General features: G+C 38.4%; 3 protein-coding genes across 3 annotated transcripts; 2 read left to right on the top strand and 1 right to left on the bottom strand.

Annotated features, from left to right (window-relative positions):
* Positions 1-1,526: 1,526 nt before the first annotated feature.
* Positions 1,527-4,374, top strand: LOC117635159 (plant intracellular Ras-group-related LRR protein 4-like). Its single transcript, XM_034369503.1, has 4 exons — positions 1,527-2,434; positions 2,563-3,476; positions 3,569-3,759; positions 4,040-4,374. Exons 1-3 carry the CDS (start codon positions 1,780-1,782, stop codon positions 3,713-3,715), a joined length of 1,716 nt encoding a protein of 571 aa, XP_034225394.1. The 5' UTR covers positions 1,527-1,779; the 3' UTR covers positions 3,716-3,759; positions 4,040-4,374.
* Positions 4,375-10,995: 6,621 nt separating this feature from the next.
* Positions 10,996-14,387, top strand: LOC117634509 (monosaccharide-sensing protein 2-like). Its single transcript, XM_034368650.1, has 6 exons — positions 10,996-11,174; positions 11,272-11,431; positions 11,674-12,240; positions 12,383-13,329; positions 13,436-13,623; positions 13,701-14,387. Exons 2-6 carry the CDS (start codon positions 11,353-11,355, stop codon positions 14,146-14,148), a joined length of 2,229 nt encoding a protein of 742 aa, XP_034224541.1. The 5' UTR covers positions 10,996-11,174; positions 11,272-11,352; the 3' UTR covers positions 14,149-14,387.
* Positions 14,388-14,562: 175 nt separating this feature from the next.
* LOC117635814 (histone-lysine N-methyltransferase, H3 lysine-9 specific SUVH3-like) lies at positions 14,563-18,387 on the bottom strand. Its single transcript, XM_034370182.1, has 2 exons — positions 17,322-18,387; positions 14,563-17,107 (listed from the first exon to the last, which is right to left on the bottom strand). The coding sequence occupies exon 2, from the start codon at positions 16,883-16,885 to the stop codon at positions 14,816-14,818; it is 2,070 nt and encodes a 689-aa protein (XP_034226073.1). The 5' UTR covers positions 16,886-17,107; positions 17,322-18,387; the 3' UTR covers positions 14,563-14,815.
* Between the last annotated feature and the right edge of the window lie 707 nt (positions 18,388-19,094).

Genomic DNA, 19,094 nt, shown 5'->3' with positions numbered 1-19,094 from the left:
TGAGAATGAAAAATTAATTATTTTTTCATATTTAATAAGTCCAGATATGAAAAATAATTGTCTCACACGTAAGAAAGTAGGGGGAAAAAGTGAATCCCTTCTACGAACTTGGGTTTTATTTTCCCTCCTTATGAGAATGTTTGGGAAAATAAGTCAACATTAAGTACACATTTTTCTTGACAATTTTGTCTCCATTAATAATTTAGAATTACAGTATATCATTAAATGCATTTTTTTAATTTGATTTAATATATGTATAATTGGAAAATTATACAAATTTTGTTTTCCATTCATACTCAAAACAAACATGAAAAATAAAATAAAATGATATCTCCCAATTACTTTTCCTGTATTAACAAAAGTGGAAAAAGAATCTTTCATTTCTTATCTTTTGGGAAATGACATGAAAAGTGATTTTTCCTTAAATTTATTCCGTGAACCAAATAGGGCCTTTGTGTTTGGGCATTAGCCTCTTTGTTGTAAAATAATAATAATAATTATTATTATTATAATTAGTAATGAAATACGAACATGTGGTTTCTTACATGTGTTATATAAGTGGATATTTGTTGTTACTATATTATAACAATAACACGTATACGAGTTCTATCTTGCAAACAAAACTTTAGTACCATAAAGTAATTTATCAAAAAATTGAAATTGAAATTTCTACTAATATTGGACAGAAAATCATCATTAAATTAGGAGCTACTTGATCAGAGTAATATTGTTCTAATTCAAAAATGGCAATTACGGATTATATTTCCAATAAAAATGACATAACTTGTTAATTATAGAGTGCAAACAATTTTAGTGATGGGTGAAATTCATTCACGAGCGGCCGATGGCAAGCTTTCAATTTGACGTGTATGCCCCTCGCTTCCGTCTTGTTTTGGACCGGGCGTGTAGGGGGGTTTGCGTTGCGTGGGTCCTACGTCAAGGGAGTGCAATAAATAGTTTAATTTGATTAATTAAAGCCTAAAACAAACGGCGGTTAGCAGTTTTGCACAGGAGGGTAATTTTGGAAATTTAAGTGGTGGTGGTCGTGGGAGCTGACAGTCCCCCCTGATAACCGATCAGTCCATGAGTCATAATCGGTTTCACGCTACAGCCATCAAAAATATCAAATTTCTCTTTTTATATTTAGACAAAAAATTCTCTTGTAGTCCCTTTTTGTTTGTTGACTTTTTTCATTTTGGTCCCCATAATTTTGATTTTTACAATTTACTAATATAGTTGATATTTCCAATTCAAGGACACATCCCAATTTTCATTTGAAATATCCCTTCATGTACTTACTGCATTACGAAATCAAATGAAAATTTAAACGTGTGCTTAAATGATAATTAATATCAAACTACATGAATTAAGTTGCATAAATTAAAACAACACAAACTAAAGCGGAAAAATTCAATAAAATACAAGGACTAGAAAGAGACTTTTGCCTTGTATTTTTTAGTAAAGCCAATTTTCTTTTCTCTTATATATAAAAATAAAAAAATCCGCCAAAGAAGATTGAGAGAGAGAGAGAGAGAGAGAGAGAGAGAGAGAGAGAGAGAGCATGGAAATAGCTGGATTTGTAAGACGACGACGCAAGAGAGAGTCTTAGAATTGATTTCAGGCAAAGCTTGTCTTTTTGCCTCCAAATTTCATAACCAGCCACCCCACTCTCTACTCTCCACATCCTCCTCCTCCCACTGCCCCATTTGCCCAACTTCACATCTTCAACACCCAAAATCCAAAGTTTGATTTTTTATTTGCTTACAGAAGCGAATAAGAATGGAAACGACGGCGTTTCAGTCAGTGGACCAAGTGGTGGAAGAGATCATGAGAATTCACAGATCTTTGCCGGCGAGGCCAGGCGTGGACGAGGTGGAAGCCGCCGTGGCTCTGGTTCAGAATGTGGAGAAGGAAGACCAGGCCAGGCTCGACGCCATTGCCAGGCAGACCAAGACATTGCAAGTCCCCGAAGAGCTATTCATGGTGTTGCAGGAGATGCAGAGGAGCTTGGTCTACTTCCACAGCAAGGAGCAGAAGCGGGAGGCCTTGAAATTGCTCGATCTTGAAAACCTCCACAACCTGTTCGATGATTTCATTCAGAGAGCTTCAACTTGCGTCGCTTCTCCCAATTCTACTTCTTCTTCTTCTGCGAAGAAAACGACTACCATGATTTCGAATTCGAATTCCGTTTCTGCGGTTCCACACAAGCCCTCTCCTTCTTCTGCCTCTGCTGCGCATGTGTTCCACTCTGACAACAACGAAATTGTTGCTAAGTCTTCTTCAGTCAGAGTGAGCAGAGACGACAGTTTTATGGTCAACAAGGCCAAGAAACAGTTCTTCGTTGATGGAATTGGGGCTCGGCCTGCTGTTTCTTCCACACCCCAGATAGTCGATTCGTCTCTGAAGCCTGGTTCTGCTCTCAATTCAACTGGAGGTGGGTATCTATCATCTTACACTATAATATTTCTTTTAATTTATTGGTTTGAATTGGTTGTTGGGCTCTCTGCTTATTTAGACAATGTGGGGTTTGTTGTTTGATTGTTTGTGTTTCGTGGTTTATAGGTCAGGAGAGTGAGAAATTGAGTCTAATAAAGCTAGCGAGTCTAATTGAAGTCTTGGCCAAGAAAGGAACTAAAGATCTTAATCTTCGCAACAAGTTGATGGATCAAATTGAATGGCTGCCCGACTCAATAGGAAAGCTTTCTAGATTGGTCTCCCTTGATTTGTCTGAAAACCGGATTTTGGTCCTCCCATCCACCATTGGAGGTCTTTCCTCCTTGACCAAATTGGATTTGCATTCAAACAGGATTGCTCAGCTGCCTGACGCTATTGGAGATCTTCTTAGCCTTGTCTCTCTAGACCTTAGTGCAAATGACTTGACTGCTCTGCCTGCTACCTTTGGCCGATTGGTGCGTCTTGAAGAGCTCGATTTGAGCTCAAATAGGCTCCCTGCGCTTCCTGACTCAATTGGGTCCCTTGCTAGCCTCAAGATATTGAATGTGGAGACCAATGATATTGAAGAAATTCCCCATACTATCGGTCATTGTTCCTCGCTTAAAGAGCTCCGTGCAGACTATAATAGGCTTAAAGCACTTCCTGAAGCTGTGGGAAAGATTGAGAGCCTGGAGGTTTTGTCTGTGCGTTACAATAACATCAAACAGTTGCCCACAACCGTGTCGTCTCTATTGAGCCTGAGGGAGCTGGATGTAAGTTTCAATGAGCTTGAGTCTGTGCCTGAGAACTTGTGTTTTGCCACCTCACTGGTCAAGATGAACATTGGAAACAACTTTGCTGATCTGAGATACCTACCAAGGTCTATTGGGAACCTTGAGATGCTTGAAGAGTTGGATATCAGTAACAACCAGATACGGGTTCTCCCTGACTCCTTCAGGATGCTCACGCGACTGCGTGTTCTGCGTGTTGAAGAAAACCCTCTTGAAGTGCCACCAAGACACATTGCCGAAAAGGGGGCACAAGTAAGTTTCCTCTGTTGTGTTGACCTTCTTTTATCAAATAGGTCCTGTAGGTTTTATCTCAAGGCTAACTGTACTTTCTTGGTGCATCTTAGGCTGTTGTTCAATACATGACTGAGCTTGTCGTGAAAAGAGAAGTTAAAGCACAACCTGCTAAGCAGAAGAAGACTTGGGCTCAAATCTGCTTCTTCTCGCGGTCAAACAAAAGGAAGCGCAGCGGTGGAGATTATGTGAAGGCCTGAATAATCATTGAATTCCTGACAAGAGACACGATAATTTCAAACGAGTAAGTTGTCAAAACAATATTATGGTGAATTGACTTATTTACTGTAAAAATGGAATTTATGCATATTACTTTTGCCTAGTTCACTAACAGCATGAATGAAAAACTCTTTGACCCTACTGTGGTGGCACCATCTTCATCCCCTTTTTAGGACTTTGTTTTTCTGGCTTGTGAGCGTGTATGATTAAAAATATCTTAACTAGTACTACTAGGGCCAATTTGATGAAGTTTGCAGTGACTTTCTTTTGCCACTCATGCACCTTTCTTATTGTTTTTCTCACAGGAACACCAGCTATTAGCAGGCTAGATGAAAAATGAGACTACGAATCAACGTCAACTAATGCGGTGGGTTTCTAAAATTGTTCCATTGACTCTTGCATACCAAATTGTATATCTGTTTTTTCCTGTTATTTTTTACAATTTTTTTTTTTCGTCCATCTGTATTTCTGTTGTCTCTGTGTCAAATGAGGTGTACAATTCAGCCGGCATATAGGAGAAAAGAAAAAATGTTGTACTCTGTATATCACCTCCATTGTTTATGATATCTCCGTGTATCACCTACCACTTGTAATAGAATTTGTTTCCATTCAAAGAGAATTTAGAATCTTTTTATGTTCACTTCATTGTTGCTGATTTAGTAAATTTGACCTTCTGATTTATGTTCGATTCAGCCGGCATATAGGAGAAAAGAAAAAATGTTGTACTCTGTATATGACCTCCATTGTTTATGATATCTCCGTGTATCACCTACCACTTGTAATAGAATTTGTTTCCATTCAAAGAGAATTTAGAATCTTTTTATGTTCACTTCATTGTTGCTGATCCGTTTAGGAAGTACTGCTTCCAAAATCCAGATGGATGCCTAATTCTTACTTAATAGGTTTTGTTTCTTCTTCTTTTTTTTTTCTTTTTTTTTTTTTTTGGGGGTCAAACTACTTAATAGGTTGTTGCTTTGCTCCCAGTTACTTTCCATATTCTTTCTGAGTAGAGTTGCATTCAGATGCTTCAGTTAAAACAGTTGCAGCTTCAAAAAAAGAAGCAAACCCTGTATATCTCAAGCATGGAAACTGAAGTGGGGAAGCAGGGTTTTTACTGGAAGGAGGTGAAATTTCGTATGGGATATTTAGGTGTGGTGATTTGGAAATTACTATGGTAAATTGCGTGGTGTTCAAGTTGAAGGTCGGTTAGTTAATTGTACTTAGATGTTGGAGTAATGAGGCAGTCGCCATCTATTAGAAGATTTACTCATGCATTATTAGAAGATTTACTCATGCATTCGATATTCTAAATTTGATTCTCCCTCTTCTAATATCACTTGCATTAAACAAAGGAAAACCAGATAAAAAACCCGTCCTTTTCCGAATTTTATGGGTTCCAAATGAAGAAAAAGGCAAAAATCCAAATCCAACTATATATAATCGCATCACCATCAAAATTCTATCATATTCACATGTCTCACCTCACTTCTTTACAGCTCATCTCATGGGTGTGAATTGAAAAAGAAAAGAAAACCCTAGTTTCCAGGAAGGTCCATTGAAGCATGAAGACCACCACCTTCCCTGGGACCCTTGACCACTGTGAGGCCCTACCAGGCAAGGAAAAGACTAAAATGGTGTGGGCCAATATAGATTCAGGTGGTTGCATTTTAGACGAAAATATATCAAATCTGGCATTTGTCAATTTTATTACATGAGGACCCAGAGGTGGTGTGGCATGCATGTTACAGGTTTGCAGCCCCTGTTGGGTTGTTGATATATAGGGAACAACAGCTCCACAATGCGATTTCCTGCACCCAACCTAAGCATATGTTCACGACCAGAGGGGCTTAAGCCTATTAAATTCGCCTAAGTTTTGGCAAGCATTTGGCTCTTTGCCCATGTGAAAGAGCCGTGGCCATTTCATTAAAAAAAAAAAAAAAATTCTTATCAAGGGGATTGAAAAACCATATAATTGATGTACAGTTCTGTTGGCAGTTGACAAAAAGAAAAAACACCATCTCATATATTTCTTCAAATTCACAAATTCACAAAAATTTATATAATTAACAGTTACTTACGTACGCATAAATTGTAATTATCATCATCATCATCAGATGATTGAGGGGTACTTTCTGCACTAAGTTGGAACTTGTATGGGGTTAACATAATCTCATTTCTATGATTGGGGCACTTTGAGGAGGTAATGTTTTAATACGTGTGCATCTCTTGAATGATAGGCAAAAGGTGGTGGATGTGGCTAAAATGAATACGTTTGATTGGAAATATTATAATGTTATTTGGGTGGCTTTTCTTCACCTGAGAAGATGTGGATAAAACCAGACCCAATTTTTCTTTCTTGCTCTCGTGGCTACACTGTGCAGATTACATATGGACACTCTGTTTATTTGTTTGGTAACTGTCAATGTTATTGAAGCACGAGAATCATGAAAGAAACAAATATCTATTGATTTCTTTTTATATTATACATCAATTTTTGTCATTGGCTACATGTTTTTATCTGGAGTAGAACGGGAGACAGATTACTAGCTGCATATAGAAAATCCATCATGAGATTATGAATTTCTTAATCCAAAAAATTAGTTATATAATAATATATCACTAACTTTTTCCGTCACACTTTCAAAATACAATACAAGATTACGTTTTAGATTTTGGCCTTTCAATATAAAAATTATAACTCTACCACTAATAGCGTTATAGCTCAAGCATCATGTTAAGGTGATAAATAAATAAGCTAGATAAATAGAAGAAGATAAAAAAAATCAAGCTATTAACCCAAAGACGAGGCTTGCCATTTGTACATGAAATTTAGAGAGAGCCAACTAATACGACGTCGTCTTGATGACTATTCTGAATTGTGGCTGCGATTAGATTGGGCCTATCACAGTGATCTTGGAAAGTATGGCTTAAAAGACTTGTTGGGCCCGAGCCCATTAAGCTAATTTTGACCAAATTTTGCTTTTGGGTTTTTGCTGCCCAAGACGACCCCTAACACAAGCAGCCTCCAAGCATTTTGATGGGGAAATTTGTGCCTAGGGTTGATTAACGCGAAGGAAGTACTTCTGGGCATGACTTGCAACTTGAGTTGGGGTCCTTGTTACTACGCAGAACCTGGAAATGCTCCTCCAATCTCCCTTCCCATATTGTTCTAACCCCTTCAAGAACAACCTGTTCATATATATATAAATCACCCCAAAACAATTTACACATGAATTTTGTTCATATATATATATATACACACAAATAGAAATCATGCTAAAAAGTTAAAAATGAAAAATTTGAAAGCTAGCTAGTTAACAAAGAGCAAGTTACTTATTTTGTCAGATTATCATACTGTAAATCAGAATCATATATTTGTAAGAGGCGAATATAAATTATATACTTACTTGTGTTCATGCTTGGTCCATGGAGTACGTTTCCTTCTGAATGGTTTTGTTGTAACTTTGCTTTCAATACTAATCTTGTTGTACTCGGGCACAGCTATATGACCTGATTCAATCATCAAAATGTCTTCAAATAATGCTTCGAAGTGATTCTTAACTTGTGCAACAGTTTTCTCAGGAACCCTAGTTCTTATTTTCTGAAAGAGGTATGGGGCATCAAGATTGAGCTCTGTGAGAGCATTTTCAAACCTCTTGTTCTCATCGAAGGTCCATTGATCGTCATTAGGTTTTTCAGGTTGGGGTGGTCGGGATAAGTTGTTCGAGAACCTACTAGGGTAACATAGAGGACCCTTAGAAAAACATAATGTTTCCATAATTAATTAGCCAAAGCTAGTGACTTCGACGAAGAGAAGATACATCAATTGATCCTCGCTCTTATATACCGTGGATACATACGGAGTTATTATTGCCACTCCAAATAAGTCATTCTACATTCATAAAGATATAATTAATTTATTACCTTAATTATATTTTCATGAAAAAGGAGTGTCGGAACACTGGATGCATATCCACGACTTATATGTGTGCTTGGTTTCATGTATATACATATAAACGCTGATGCAAACTTACCAAAAAGTTTAAGTAAATTTTATTGTCCAAGTTCATACTATGATTTGGCGATGAATTGGACATTTTAAAGTGTCATGACGATGTAATTTCTTAACTTATTTTTTATAAAAGAGGAGTGCACTGAGTCTCGTAACAGTTACATGATACATATCCAAAAATCATACGTGCACTTAGTTCATGTATACATGTAAGAAATTATGCAAACTTACCAAAAAAGTTGATAAATCTTATTGTCTAAATTCATGAAGGACAAAACTGCTATGATTTGGCGGTGAATCATCCATATATGTATTCGTCTTCATACGCTGCACCTTAGTTCGGACAACCAAGAAAACCCATATCTAAGATGTTAACCAAGAAAATAATTAATGAAAAAAAGATAAGATATGCAAGGATAAAGTTGTTCTTTAATTATTTTTGAGAAATGAAGAAAACGCAAATTAAACCAACAATTAATATGTAAATATTAGATAATAATTACTAAATAATTAATCATTTTATATTGAGAAAAGTGAAGAAACACAAATGAAATAAAAATAAAATGCTGCAATGTGGGGATAGCGGATGAATCTTGTTGTCATAAAAGGAGCAATACTACATAAAAAAATGGTAGAATTCATTCTTAAAAAAGAGAGTAGAATTCAAATACTTTGACAAATGACTAATGAGTACTTAAACATTAATATTCTTATGAAATATTAATTAAACTAAAATGCTTCAAAATATATTATCTATTCTAATGATGATTATAATCATTTTATAACGGTTACTTCTCTTTCGCGTGCTCTTCTTACGTATATAACTTCTTTTCAAAAGTTTCGATGAGTGCTCTTGATTTGAATCCTTAAATTATAGTTAATATATAACATTATAGTTAATATATAACAGTCATTTCCCTTTCGCGCCCTTCTTTCATACATATATATCTCGTTTTGAAATCCTTCATAAACTCATATTAAGATAAATTAAGAGTTTTGAGTCCTACAGTTCGCTATATTGAAAATATAACCTCAACAAGAAAAGAAAAAAGGGATTAAAACTAAAAAGCTAGATGAGTTCTCATTACGGTAGGATCTACATCACATAAAAGGACACTTGATATCCAAAAAGAAAAACATCATACACAATGACTAATGCTGGCCTAGTGCAGCATTCTCAGAACAAAAAACACCAAAACCAAAAACTAAACAAACCACACACAAATCACCCCTGAAATCAAGATCAACATAAAAAAAAAGAACATAACCCAATAGGACACAAACGAGCCTGAATATCCTTATTATTCTAGCTGGTGCCCCCACGACCTAAGGTGAGCTCTAGGTTGAGCTCTTCCTCTTCCATTTCATTGTCTCTCTCAAACTCAGGCAGCGCAAGACTGATTTTAATAGGCTTAGGTTCCTCAGCCAAAGCACGGAGGCTCACCGGCATCTCGGGCTCCACAGGTGGAGTAGTTTTAGCACTCCTTTCATCTGAAGAAGCCTCCAGGGGGAAAAAGGGGGAGGTGTACTTGTCCAGCTTTTGAAGAGACATAGAGTTTGAACCAGATGCTGCTGGAGTGGCCATGGCTGTAGGAGCAGGGGACTTTGAGCTTGATGAATAATTATCAGGTGGTGGTAAGTTCAAATCCAATTCACGAGGAGGAATGATTGTTGGTAATTGCTTTGTCCTCTTGAAGCCCAAGTTATATAGAAATGGTTTCTGGAGACGCATAAAGAAAGACTCAGCATATATGGCAACTTGATGTGGGGTCTTAGTTGACACAAACTCCTTAGCAATTGTGGACCAGCACCCCAGGCCATGTTTTATCACTCCCACTAGAAATAACCTAGAAAATAATAATTAATGAACCTCCAATTTAAGCACATACATGTGTAACTTGGATGTGAGTAATTAAATGGGTGGAAAAAAAAAGTTATTTACACTAACACTTTTTGAGACTTTTGACTTTTTCATAAAATTTCTTGGAATTTTAGAAATTATATGAATACCCCATTAGGTTTTAAATTGTTTTCACAAAACTAAATTTCATTGATTTTTCATCCAAAGATTGATGATTTTACAAAAATAAATAAATAAATTTCTCCAAATAACAAAATTGACATTTGAGATTAAATTGCATATATTTCATTGAGGTTAATTTGTCATTTGCATAAGTTTTTTTTTTCTCCAGTGAAATCATCAATTTTTGGACAAATAATTAACGAAAATGAATTTTGTGAAAACAAATTAAAACCTCAAGGGGTGTTCGTGTAATTTTTGAGACCCTAAGAAGGTTTGTAAAAACACAAAAAACCTTAAGAAGTGTTGATGTAAATAACTCTATACTACTGCTTTGCATTATTCTTATCCAACCATATATAGGTCCAATATATATAGAGAGAGAGAGAGAGCAAAAATTTCAATCCGTATACATACATTATACATAGCTTCCCTTTCATAACATGTACGTACGAGAGTTCTGTTGTTATATAAGTTGGTTCTTACATGCACGTCGTGCATGAGGTTATATACGACTTGCACGTGCAAAATTTATTCAGAATGTCGTTGACATGATAGCAAGGCTAGAGGAGAAACTCAATTTTATGGCTAGTCAAAGTCATGGACATGCAACTTGCGGAATATGGAATAGATTGAGATATAGATTATTCTCAATCATGAAAACACCCCAAGAAGGGGCCAATGCCATGGCTATTGCAATATGGAATAGAGTGTTACCATTGCAACAAAAAAAATTATTTATTTTTATTATTTTGCTTTATAAGAAAGGGAAAAAAGAAAAAAAAGAAAAGAAATCTTAATATTTCAAGTCATTCCTTGATTTCAAAACTGAAACTCCTTTGTGCAAAATTGAATTGGTTCCAATTTTAAAAACCGAAACTCCTTGGAGCCAAACCGAAGCGTCTACAACTTGATTATAAATTTGGGAAATTTGTGGACTTCATGACACCCTAGTAGGCTTTGACGTTAAATAAACTTCTTCATGTTTCCTATGTGGTAATCTAGTAATTTATGTCAACTTGGACCACCTATTCTAAACCTTTGATTTTGATTTTGATTTTTGATTTTTGATTTTTTTCTCTCATTGATTGTTTCACTTTTTACACCACCGGTATTAGAGGAGAGAATTGAAAAAATTAGGTAGTTACAGTTGCCCACTACTTAAGCGAAAGAAGAGGGCTACATGTTGTGTGGTTGGTTCAAGAGGCATACTAGGAATTTCAGGACAAGTTTTTGGACCTGTTAAAGCCCAAAACCACTAGCTGCATCACTTCTTCTCAGATCTCTCATCATTTCATGTTGCATTTTCCCAAAACTAGATTGCTTGGACATCAAATATGTACTTCTCTTTTGGTTCCAAGATCAGATAATGTACTTCAAATTCATGGTTTCTCTCCGTTCTTGAAAGGTATAAACAACATTCTTTCATTCAACAAAGCAAATATTTTGGCATTTGGTTTAATTGAAATTAGGCTCACTAATTAATCTATGTGTGTATTGTCAAGGTTGATGCTACAAAGGACAAGAGTTTCTGTGTTCCTCTTGCTGAATTAAATTCTGGGTTACAAATATTGTGGCAGAAAACAATGTGGGGATCTGTTCTTGTAGCCATTGCTGCTACAATAGGAAACTTGTTGCAAGGATGGGACAATGCAACCATTGCAGGTATGTATATGTATCCTCCTTAATCAATATATCTAGGAAAGTTTAAATAATAAATCTTTGGGATCTCATTTGAGGCACTACTAAAATATGCCGGTGATTGCACGTATTCGTGTTTAATTTAAAGCTTTATAAAGCGAGTCATGGAGTTTTCCTTGTTACCAAAAGAATGTACCAAAGTAGGCATATGTATTTATGATTTAGTATTTGTAATGGAGGCTGTGACATTAGAAACCAATGTGCAGGGGCTGTTCTTTACATCAAAAGGGAATTTAAGTTGGAAACTCAACCAACGATTGAAGGGCTAATTGTGGCCATGTCACTGATTGGGGCCACAGTTATCACAACATTCTCAGGGCCAGTATCAGATTCGCTAGGAAGGCGTCCAATGCTGATAATCTCATCAGTTCTATATTTTCTCAGCGGTCTGGTAATGCTTTGGGCTCCAAATGTTTATGTGTTACTTTTGGCAAGGCTTTTGGATGGGTTTGGGATTGGTCTGGCTGTTACTCTTGTCCCAGTCTACATATCCGAAACCGCCCCACCTGAGATTAGAGGGCTGCTAAATACTCTCCCCCAGTTTACTGGTTCTGGAGGGATGTTTATGTCTTACTGCATGGTGTTTAGTATGTCATTGATGGAAGCACCCAATTGGAGATTGATGCTTGGGGTTCTTTCTATTCCTTCTTTACTTTATTTTGCATTGACTGTGTTTTACCTGCCTGAGTCTCCAAGGTGGCTTGTTAGTAAAGGAAGGATGGCTGAGGCCAAGCAGGTTCTGCAGAGACTCCGCGGCAGGGAAGATGTTTCAGGTGCATAAAGTAGTACCATTAGCTGATGAAAGCTTCTGTTTTTCGTGCTGATATTGTGCTTATGTTCGAAAATATAGGGAGGTTGTTTTTACTTTTTTCGATTTTTTGGATGCTGAATGTGTTAGGCTTTACTGATTTGCAGGCGAGTTGGCTTTGTTGTTTGAGGGTCTTGGAGTTGGAGGTGAAGCATCATTAGAAGAGTACATAATTGGTCCAGCCAGTGAGGGCACCGATGGCCGCGAAATGACTACAGAGAAAGACCAAATAAGGCTGTATGGACCGGAGGAGGGGAGGGCCTCAATGATTGCCAAATCTGTCACAGGACAAGCCAATCTTGGCTTGGTGTCCCGGCAAGGAAGCTTGTTGAATCCAAATGTGCCTTATGTGGATCCTCTTGTAACTCTATTTGGCAGTGTCCATGAGAAGCTTTATCCTGAAAACACAGGAAGCATGCGCAGCCTTCTTACTTTGCCAAACATGGGCAGCATTCTTAACATGGCGCCACCTGAAAGCCAGGGTAAGTTTGAGCATTGGGATTTGGAGGGAGATGGCAATGCAGCCGGGAATGATGTTGAGGACAATGTGCGAAGGCCGTTGCTCAAAGGTCGACAATCAGCCAGTATGGTAAATGACATGCTGCCTAGAAAGTCCAGTAGCTTCTTCGGCATGAGGCGCAATAGCAGCCTCATGCCAGGGGCTGGTGGTGGTGAAGCTGTGAGTAGTATGGACATCGGAGGAGGATGGCAGTTGGCTTATAAGTATTCTGAAAAAGTTGGCAAGGATGGAAAAAAGGAAGGAGAGTATCAAAGGGTCTATTTGCATCAGGAGGGTGCACTTGAGTCGCGGCGAGGCTCAATGCTTTCAGTTGCTGGTGGTCCTGACTTCCCTCAAGACGGCGAATATTTTCAAGCTTCTGCTCTGGTTAGCCAACCTTCAGTACTTTCTAAAAAGAACCAACTGAGCCAGCATCTTGGACAAGAAAAGGTTGACACCCCAGAAACTGTTCAAGGATCCAGTTGGTCTGATCTTCTAGAACCAGGAGTCAAGCGTGCATTGTTTGTTGGGGTAGCAATTCAAATTCTTCAGCAGGTACTAATTCATGTTTTCGAGTAAATGTGGTACAAATAGTTTCGATTATATGAGAAATTTTTTGTTCTCTCTGCTCTAATGCTTGGTTGTTTTTTGGTCCTTGCAGTTTTCTGGCATAAATGGGGTTCTATATTACACTCCTCAGATTCTTGAGCAAGCAGGGGTGGCAATTCTCTTATCAAATTTGGGCCTTAGTTCCACTTCTGCCTCTATCCTCATAAGTGCTCTCACAACCTTGTTGATGCTTCCATCTATAGGCATTGCCATGAGACTAATGGATACCTCTGGCAGAAGGTATCGCTGTCCCACTGTTCCACTAAGCATAGCCTGAGCTTTTCCCTTCATCTTATACTCTTCTGTCTTCGTTGTAGGTCGCTGTTGCTGGCGACGCTACCTGTGCTGACGGGGACTCTCCTGGTACTAATTTTCGGACAACTTGTCCATATGGGTTCGGTTGTTAATGCAACAATTTCCACCATCAGTGTGGTGGTCTACTTCTGCTGCTTTGTCATGGGCTTTGGACCAATTCCTAACATTCTTTGCTCCGAAATCTTCCCCACTCGCGTTCGCGGCCTCTGCATCGCCATATGTGCGCTAACATTTTGGATTGGAGACATCATTGTCACTTACACATTACCTATCATGCTCACCTCCATTGGTCTTGCTGGTGTCTTTGCCATATATGCTGTTGTGTGCACGATTTCTTGGGTGTTTGTGTTCTTAAAGGTGCCGGAAACAAAGGGAATGCCCCTAGAAGTCATCTCTGAGTTCTTTTCTGTGGGTGCAAAGCAGGCAGACATTGCTGAAAGTTTGACTTAGCAGTCAAGGGATTGATGATGCTGTTTTGAGTTATGTTCTGTGTCTTAGGTAGAGGAAAGGAGGCACAATAACACTAAATTAAGTGAACACCAGTGCCTGCTGTGTTGTTATTATATTCACGTTGATCTGGACAGTTTTTGTATATATAATCTTTGGACGCTGAGATTCTAGCTAGTCATCTTTTGAAAACAACTGGACGATGAGCAAAGATATGATGCTTTAGTAGAAGCTGAAAGTAATCCTTGGTCCTCAAGAAAGGGCTAATGGGAATTCAAACCGTTTGCTTATAGTTTCTGTGCTCATACTGTACTTATGGCAAACTCTCGCTTTAGGTCTTATATTTAGTTCTCTTTCAAATGTCTTATTTCAGGAAAAATCTAATAAGCATATAACGCCGAACCATATAAAACCATATAAACAAACAACATAAAAGTTCAAAACCATATAAACATGATGGAGATTCCAAACTTTATAACCAGGATCATGTTTGTCGGCACCATGATTAACGGTTTCTAGAACCTTAACCATTGACCGCAGATTGAAAGATCAACAACAACAAAATCACAGTTACACTAAGTTCAAAAACATTAAAACATGGTGAAGTTACATACTTACTAGCCAGGATCATGTTTCTTGGCACCGGCTGTCTATTTTATAACCTACATAATCAACCAAAATAACCCCGGCATTTTGATGATCCACATAAGCATTTCTTTTTCCGGTGGGATCCATTGTCATTGTCAGCTTCATTGGAACATGAATTGCCATAATCATATGTCAACTCTGTCATGGGCGGAATGTGTCTGATGGCAAAAAAAGCAATATGAAGACAAGACTGACTGTTGTGTTCATATAGAACCGGTTGCCAAAAGACATTTGGTGAGCAACTGTGATTAATGAACCGAGCTACGTTCCCAACATTCTTGGCACTTATGATTAGGCGATATGGGATGTTATAATCCACATTTATGTCATTAGAAGTCTCCTCTAGTAGTCCTGGTTCATAATTCCACTTAAACGAGTCATAATTACGGCCTGTATCAAAAATATATTCATCATCTTCACCTTCATCTCCTTTATGCTTTAACTTCACTTCATCAATAACTTCACCAGCATACTCACAAATAAAAGTACCAGCACGAATAGAATCCCACGACCGGAGGCCCCAGCCCCTATCCTTTGTCTTAAACACTTCCAAGCGCAATTTTACACCAGTTTGGGATACTCTGTTTTTGCAGTTGGGAGAGCATGGACATGTAGGACCACATTCATGTAACAATTGCTTCCGGCTGACTAGGATCCCATTGCCAGTATAAGGAAAAGAACCTCCATTTTTCTGAATGCAAGAGCAATTCATATCACCTGGGAGGCATGCATTGTGGCAATTGCAGACAAAAGAAGGCGGCATTGAAGTGAAAGATTTAGAATATTTCAGTTTAGGAAAATACGTGAAAGAAGCCAACCCCTTCTCGTTATCAACCTCATTTACAAGGCAAACAGGTATAGGTTCAGTCCCTGAAGTGAGGTCTTGAAGAACAAGTCCAGCCCTTGACGAAAAACCATCCTTCCACTTACGAATAGTTTGCCAAACTGCAAAAGCACCAGGCTGCCCAGGCACCCTCACTAACTTGTACTTGAATATATTGCAACCAGATTTCCCTCTTTCTGTCCATGACTCGTGGACTTTATATAGGCCATCATACACATAGACCTTTGTTGTTGAAATAACCTCATCTTTCACACCACGAATCACTCGGACTTCATTGCCATGATTCAAGCTCCTCTCAAGAGCAAGATTACCCCTTTCAAGCTTCTGATCAGCCACCTGCTTATTGTTATGGGTATACCCACCCTGACCACTATATATCAAGACATCACTGTCCTCTGTGTCATCATCATAGCCTCCTGAAGAAACAATGCTTAAGGCCAATGGATCTTTTTCAGCATCACCCTTCCCAGATATGAAGTCAATTCCAGCCATTGGCGGAGCATGCAATCCAACTGCACACATTTCCATTCGGAAATAGAAAATGTCGCCAATCTCAACTCCAGGCACAACCCCAATTCTCTTCCTCATGTTTGTTCGAATCTTTTTGCTCATCACAATGTTACCAGCTTTCAAATGTGCAAGCACATTTTTCGATTCCCTGGCATCTTCGATTTGGCAGATCCTTCTCCGCAATGCATCAAAATTCATGAGCACATAGTTAACCAACTCCCTGTTACCGTCTTCTAGTTGAAATGGAGTCATAACAGAAACAAAGTTCACTCCCGACCCATTGTTTGTTAATGAATCACCATCTCTACTTTTCTTGTTCTTCTTTCGAGATGAACTAACTTTCACAGTCTTCTTTCTTGATGAACTAGAACCTAGATGAGCATCAAAATGCCCATCCTCATCTTCTGCCCCACCCATTGATGAACCTCTTTCTCCAAGTGGCCCAGATGGGGCGGGGGCTCTGTATGACCGAATTGGAGCGGGCATGAGACCCGTCGTCCTCATTGGGGAAGGATTCTCACTATTGAGATTAGGTGAGGTTCGAGAGCCTTGTGGTACATGAAATGGGTAAAATGAAGAATATCTATGGCCGAAGGGAGGCATGCATGCAAAGGGAGGGGCCTGAGACGCATCTGGAAACACTGGAATCAAACTACGCAGAGGTTTGACATCCAAAACACATGACTTATCAAAACCAGCTGAAGGAGGAACGAAGTTGTGGCTTGACCCTCCTTCCATTACAAACCCTTTTCTCTACAAAGCAACACAATAATAAAGTTTTCCGCTTTTTCTGCAAGTGCAAAACAACCAAAACAAAAAAACCCCACTTTTTCTCTTTCTTCAACTTCTGGGTGCTTTTTCACCACCAAAACAAAAACTTCTGGGTGCTTGTGATGGTTGTTCTAGACCCCAATTTCGTTTTTTCAGAGAAATCAAATTTCTCGCTTTAAGCATATTTCTCTGCAAGACAAGATTGCAGACGACGCTACACATCACTGAAAAGATTCATACTTTGAACAGGAAAGCTAAGCTCAAGCTGAAATCTAAACATAATCAGATCTAATCTAGAAACATGGTAATCAAATATTAGTTACAAAAATCAAAATCAAGCAGCAGTTTCTACATGCATGAACACTTGGGGTAGGAAAAGAAGCAAAAAACTAACCAGTCTTACCTCTTTGCATTTTCCATTGCTAGCTGGGTATTTCTCCGTTCGAGACTTTCAGGGAGAGAGCGCACTACCTGAGTTTTGCTCCTGTCCAGTGTTTGCCACATGTGGTGGGGTCTATTTAAGCCAAATTACAATTTTTGGTGCTAAAAGACCCATCTTGAAAACCGAGCAAAACCCATTTTAGACTGGCATGGTGCTATTTATTTAATGAAAATCCATCTTTTTGACAAGATTAGCAGCCAATATCACTTTTTTAGTTGTTGGGGTAGCAATGCAAATTCTTTAGTGCTATGGAGTAAGTTGGTACAAATAGTTTCTAATTTCGATAATTTTTGTTTTTCCTCCGTGCTCTAATGCTCGGTTGTTTTTTGTCCTTGCAGTTTTCTGGCATAAATGGGGTTCTATATTACACTCCTCAGATTCTTGAGCAAGCAGGGGTTGCAATTCTCTTATCAAATTTGGGCCTTAGCTCCACCTCTGCCTCTATTCTCGTAAGTGCTCTAACAACCTTGTTGATGATGCTTCCATCCATAGGCATTGCCATGAGACTAATGGATGCCACTGGCAGAAGGTATAGTTGTCCCTTTGTGCCACTAATCAAAGCCTGAACTTTTCCCTTCATCTTTATACTCTTCTGTCTCCATTGCAGGTCACTGTTGTTGACGACGCTGCCTGTACTGACGGGGACTCTCCTAGAATTAAGTTTCGGACAACTTGTCCATATGGGTTCTGTTGTCAATGCAACAATTTCCACCATCAGTGTGGTGGTCTACTTCTGCTGCTTTGTCATGGGCTTTGGACCAATTCCTAACATTCTTTGCTCCGAGATCTTCCCCACTTGCGTTCGCGGCCTCTGCATCCCCATATGTGCCCTCACATTTTGGATTGGAGACGTCATTGTCACTTACACATTGCCTATCATACTCACCTCCATTGGTCTTGCACACCATTTCTTGGGTGTTTGTGTTCTTGAAGGTGCCGGAAACAAAGCGCATGCCCCTTGAATTCACCTCTGAGTTCTTTTCTGTGGGTGCAAAGCAGGCAGATATTTCTGAGAGGTTGACTTAGCAGTCAAGAAAATTGATGATGCTGTTTTGAGTTCTGTTCTATGTCGTTATATTCATTTCGGACTCCCTTCTATTGTGGGCCTGTTGGGCTGAAGATTTTAGGGCCACCATTGTTCCTTTGTTTTTGTTTGGGCTTCGGCTTTTGGTCCGCTCTGCTAGCAACAAAAATAAAAATAAAAAATAAAAATCTTGGTGCTTGTTGGGTGCCAGATAAATTACAGAAGGTTGAGAACATTCTTAGGATGATACGTTGTCGTTGAATTCATGACCTTAAACTCACTGCAAGGTGTAAAAGGCTTTCTTCTTTTTCTTTCTGTAATTGCACCGTTGATTAGTGGTCCACTATATATATATATATATATATATATATATATAAAAGGAAGCTAGATTAAATTTCCAGATATTAAATTCATGTATATTCATCTGTTCATATCTGTTGACTATATCACTTACCTATTTGGTAGAATTAATTACATAATTGTTACAATAATAAAAAGTAATTTTCTCTAGCCAGACTGTGACACAAAATCAAAACAATACCAAGTTTGTATATTTCTAGAACCATCAGAAGTTGTGGTCACTCTTATTCATTTGTCTGTCTCCTCCAAAATTCAAAAATCTAATGGGAAGCACAAGATCTGCTGCAAACCAAGTTCCTCAGCCATGGTTATATTTGACGTGTGGCTTTACCTTCTTCACATTTCGAGAG

The sequence above is a fragment of the Prunus dulcis genome, chromosome 7 (assembly GCF_902201215.1).
Source record: "Prunus dulcis chromosome 7, ALMONDv2, whole genome shotgun sequence".
Taxonomy (NCBI): domain Eukaryota; kingdom Viridiplantae; phylum Streptophyta; class Magnoliopsida; order Rosales; family Rosaceae; genus Prunus; species Prunus dulcis.
The sequence above is the reverse complement of the archived record's forward strand: the minus strand, read 5'-3'. Positions and strand labels throughout refer to the sequence as shown.

Excerpts from the sequence above, each read along its gene's own strand:
- LOC117635159 (XM_034369503.1), top strand. The coding sequence starts at position 1,780 with ATGGAAACGACGGCGTTTCAGTCAGTGGACCAAGTGGTGGAAGAGATC. Across the intron at positions 2,435-2,562 it reads TGCTCTCAATTCAACTGGAG|GTCAGGAGAGTGAGAAATTG; the intron begins GTGGGTATCTAT and ends CGTGGTTTATAG. Across the intron at positions 3,477-3,568 it reads TTGCCGAAAAGGGGGCACAA|GCTGTTGTTCAATACATGAC; the intron begins GTAAGTTTCCTC and ends GGTGCATCTTAG.
- LOC117635814 (XM_034370182.1), bottom strand. The coding sequence starts at position 16,885 with ATGGAAGGAGGGTCAAGCCACAACTTCGTTCCTCCTTCAGCTGGTTTT.
- LOC117634509 (XM_034368650.1), top strand. The coding sequence starts at position 11,353 with ATGTGGGGATCTGTTCTTGTAGCCATTGCTGCTACAATAGGAAACTTG. Across the intron at positions 12,241-12,382 it reads CGGCAGGGAAGATGTTTCAG|GCGAGTTGGCTTTGTTGTTT; the intron begins GTGCATAAAGTA and ends ACTGATTTGCAG. Across the intron at positions 13,624-13,700 it reads ATGGATACCTCTGGCAGAAG|GTCGCTGTTGCTGGCGACGC; the intron begins GTATCGCTGTCC and ends TCTTCGTTGTAG.